Here is a 3,731-nt window from a genome sequence, read left to right as displayed (position 1 = left end):
GCACTAGAAAAGTTAGCATGAACATAACCATCCAACAAATTATAGAATAAATATAGCATGTGATACTGGTTGCATGATTTGTTCCCTGATTTGAAGGAAGAAAAAAGTAAAATAAGCATAGTAAAGTTGGCTCCTTAATTAAAATATCCCTCTTTGTGTTTCTAGTCATTTTGCTGATTTTATTCTCTCTCTTCAGCATTTGACAATGAGATTCTTCTCTAATTACAGGGGGAAAAAAAAAGAGAAGAAAAGAAGAGAAAACCAAATTGATATTGATGCCATCAACTTCTAAAGAATTAAAATCCCCAGAGTAATAAATTTTTTATTTCGGTTCACACAAGATCTAAAGACATGTGAAACGTTTTCATACCAACTAAGCAAAAAATCTTGCACAAATAATATGTCTCAACTAAAAATGAGTGAGTCAACCAAAGCTCAGGTCTTGCCTTGGCCATTTGACAGGTAGAAGCAACCAATATTCCCAATTGGTGCAAAAGGGGGGAGCAGGAGGTCTCAAAATTCATTGGGAAGAATAGTAGATAGTACAAGAAGGAGTGAGAATGACAAATTTATGGAATATTGGAATTTTCTGTTTCCCTAAATATCTCAACGAATATCTTTTAGGATATTTCTGAAAAATCCCTAGCATTTGGAATTTTTGATGACCTCCTACAGAATCTAAATTTTTTACAATATTTGCCCTTAGTACAATGTTGAAATAACACTTTTTACATTGAGCTATAAGTTACAGCTTCTGCATACTTCACTATTTCACCCTAGGGTCATATGTAATGTCCCTCTAAACTATAAATTTGAGCAGCCAAGCCCCTTAATTATATGATGATTAATTGCAAGTTTGCAACATTCCCCACTGTCAATATCACATAAAAAATAAAAGAAAATAAGCACATCATCATGTGATAATGTGATAAGTATAACACAAATTGGAGAAACTTTAACAGTGGTGAGAAATTGCAATTGATCCCTTTGTTTAGGGGGGTGATTATTTAATTTAAATTTTTAGGGTACATTACAACTGATATCATATTTTAGGATGGGAAGATGCACTTTACCATAATTTCTTTACCCTACAGACTTTCAGGTTAAAAGGGGTTTAACAAGTACTCTCATGCAAGCTCCAGAGGTCAATGATGTATTTGAATATAATTCAAATTATGAGAGGATTTATTTAGAGATAAAGAAAATTTTGGGGCAAATTTTCAAATAGCCCAAAAAGAAATTCTCTACTTCATATAAAAGCCACGTGAATGTGGCACCACTTAATTTGTATCTGATTCTGCCATTGATACCAATCCAATTTCTTTCTGCTATCCTGTAGTCCTCTAATGGACGCAGCGGCAGTCACAAGGATCAAAACAGTAAATCTTCTTGCATCTTATACTGCAGGAAGAAAGATGAACACAACAAATCTAATCCAACCATCATGGCCTTCTACCCAACCACAAACACTTGCTCTCTATGCCTCTGGCACATCTTCATGTGGCAACTTTCCCGGCCACCAAAGATGTCCATGTCCTAAGTCTAAAAGTAGCATCTTCTCTGTCACTAGGTGCTCCACAAAACCAGGCATTGACAGCAATAATGCGACAAATAAGAATCCTGCCATTGAACGGGATCCGAGTTCAAAATCTCAACAACTGGCAGCTCCTGTGCCAAATCAAGCACTAACATCTACTTGTTCAAGAGGTCTGGTGCTCGACTTGGGTCCCAAAAACAGCTGGGATAGTGCCGAAATTGGCTCACCAGTTGTGAAAAGATACATAGGAGACAATGAGGAAAGGTGGTATATGTGGTACCATGGAAGGTCTGATATTAACAACAACACCTCCGAATCCATCGGGTTAGCAGTTTCGAGCAATGGAATTCACTGGGCTAGAGAAGAACATGTTAGATCATCTGGGGATGCTGGTTTGGTGATGAATTGCAGCAAGAATTGGTGGGCTTTTGACACAGATAGTATCAGGCCTTCTGAGATGGTTATTATGTCCAGTCCTATGTACAGTGCTGTTTACTGGCTTTATTACACAGGATATAGTTCTGAAGAAGTGAACTTATCAGGAGCTCCAAACATTTTACAAAACCCAGAAAGAGTCCATGGCGGAGACAAGAAAGATGAAAATCATAAAATTGGCAAAATTTTCAAGTCTCTGCCAGGGCTGGCATGCAGTCAAGATGGAAGGCACTGGGCCAGAATTGAAGGGGACCACCACAGTGGAGCCCTGTTAGATGTGGGATCAGACAAGGAGTGGGATTCTTTGTTTATTGCCGCACCTCACGTTGTAGTGCACAGCAACGATGACCTCAGGATGTATTATCATTCATATGATGTGGAAAATGGACAGTTTGCTCTTGGAGTTGCAAGATCAAGAGATGGGATCAGATGGGTGAAACTGGGGAAGATCCTTGGAGGTGGATTAAAAGGTTCTTTTGATGAAATTGGGGTCAAGAATGCGTGTGTGGTGAGAAACAGCAAAGAAGGAAACTATTTGATGGCATATGAGGGCGTTTCAGCAGATGGGATGAGGTGTATTGGGCTTGCGGTATCTCCAGATGGGCTAAAGAATTGGACAAGGCTTCAAGAAGACCCTGTTCTTAAGCCTTCAGAAGATGATGGATGGGATAATAAAGGAGTGGGGTCCCCATGTCTAATTCAGATGGAGGGAAATGTAGATAAATGGAGATTGTATTATGTAGGTGTTGGGTGTGGAGGAAGGAATGGAATTGGATTGGCAGTTTCGGAAGGCAGTAACATAGGAAAGTTTAGAAGATGGGCAGATTTCACTTGTAAGATAAATGTATAGAGCATTATTACCATGTTAACATATATCAATAATTGTTTAATCAAACTCTTGTTCATTCTAAGATCATAACAAAAAAGTTTAGTGTGTGAAATGTGATTACTTAGTACTTACTATACCATCCCATCAGCTACACTCTACTTCCATTTGTTCTGAAAACTTTAGAAACACTACTTCCATTAATGGAACAAAGCACCAGTAGTTGCTAAGGAAAGCATAGAATAGGATAACTGCAGCAACACCCAAAATTCTTCTGAAGCTTAGAGTTCTGCCAGATTTAAAGTCCAAGTCTCCTAAAATGATTCTAGTTATCAATCAGCTCTGAAGGCTCCAAAATTACCAATGTGCCTACATAGAGCACTAACGTTTTAACGGTGCCAATAGGACCACCTTACTCTTAAACTCAAAAAAGTCTTCTATCACAACTATTTGAAGTCAACCAATCAAATCAATAATTGGCAACCAACTCCATCTAGGGCCAATTCTACTGCTACCTATAGGCCATCATATTTATCTCATTTGATTCAATCTTTTTCCCTTTCCCATATATCACCCTAAAGTTGAATTAAACTGCTCCTCTTTAATGTAGACCTGACCAACCATTTCAAACTTCATAAAACTACAAAACAGTTCATAAAATGTGGAATAAAATTAGTGTTGGGTGGACCATAATTCGGCTCCCTACAACCGCTCTATAAACAGAATCATGGAACGCAACATCAAATGCCATAAAAGACTAAGTGTATCTCCCTTATCACCAATTTGTTTTGAGGCAAAGTGGCACATGTCACAGTCCAACAAGTGGTATCAGAACCAAGGTCATAGGTTCAAGTCACAACTCCAAATCCTTGAACTCTTCTATCTGTGGACTATCAAACATGAACACCCCGCTCACGGCTTCAAGAACCCTCT

General features: G+C 38.4%; 1 protein-coding gene across 1 annotated transcript; it reads left to right on the top strand.

The window, feature by feature from the left end:
* The first annotated feature begins 1,275 nt into the window (after positions 1–1,275).
* LOC115978978 lies at positions 1,276–2,867 on the top strand. The gene has a single exon (XM_031100912.1). The coding sequence runs from the start codon at positions 1,347–1,349 to the stop codon at positions 2,820–2,822; it is 1,476 nt and encodes a 491-aa protein (XP_030956772.1). The 5' UTR covers positions 1,276–1,346; the 3' UTR covers positions 2,823–2,867.
* Positions 2,868–3,731: the final 864 nt, after the last annotated feature.

The sequence above is a fragment of the Quercus lobata genome, chromosome 3 (assembly GCF_001633185.2).
Source record: "Quercus lobata isolate SW786 chromosome 3, ValleyOak3.0 Primary Assembly, whole genome shotgun sequence".
In the NCBI taxonomy this organism is placed as follows: domain Eukaryota; kingdom Viridiplantae; phylum Streptophyta; class Magnoliopsida; order Fagales; family Fagaceae; genus Quercus; species Quercus lobata.
This window is presented reverse-complemented; position numbering and strand designations above follow the sequence as displayed.

Bases quoted from the DNA above. Each gene is read 5' to 3' on its own strand.
- LOC115978978 (XM_031100912.1), top strand. From the start codon at position 1,347: ATGGACGCAGCGGCAGTCACAAGGATCAAAACAGTAAATCTTCTTGCA.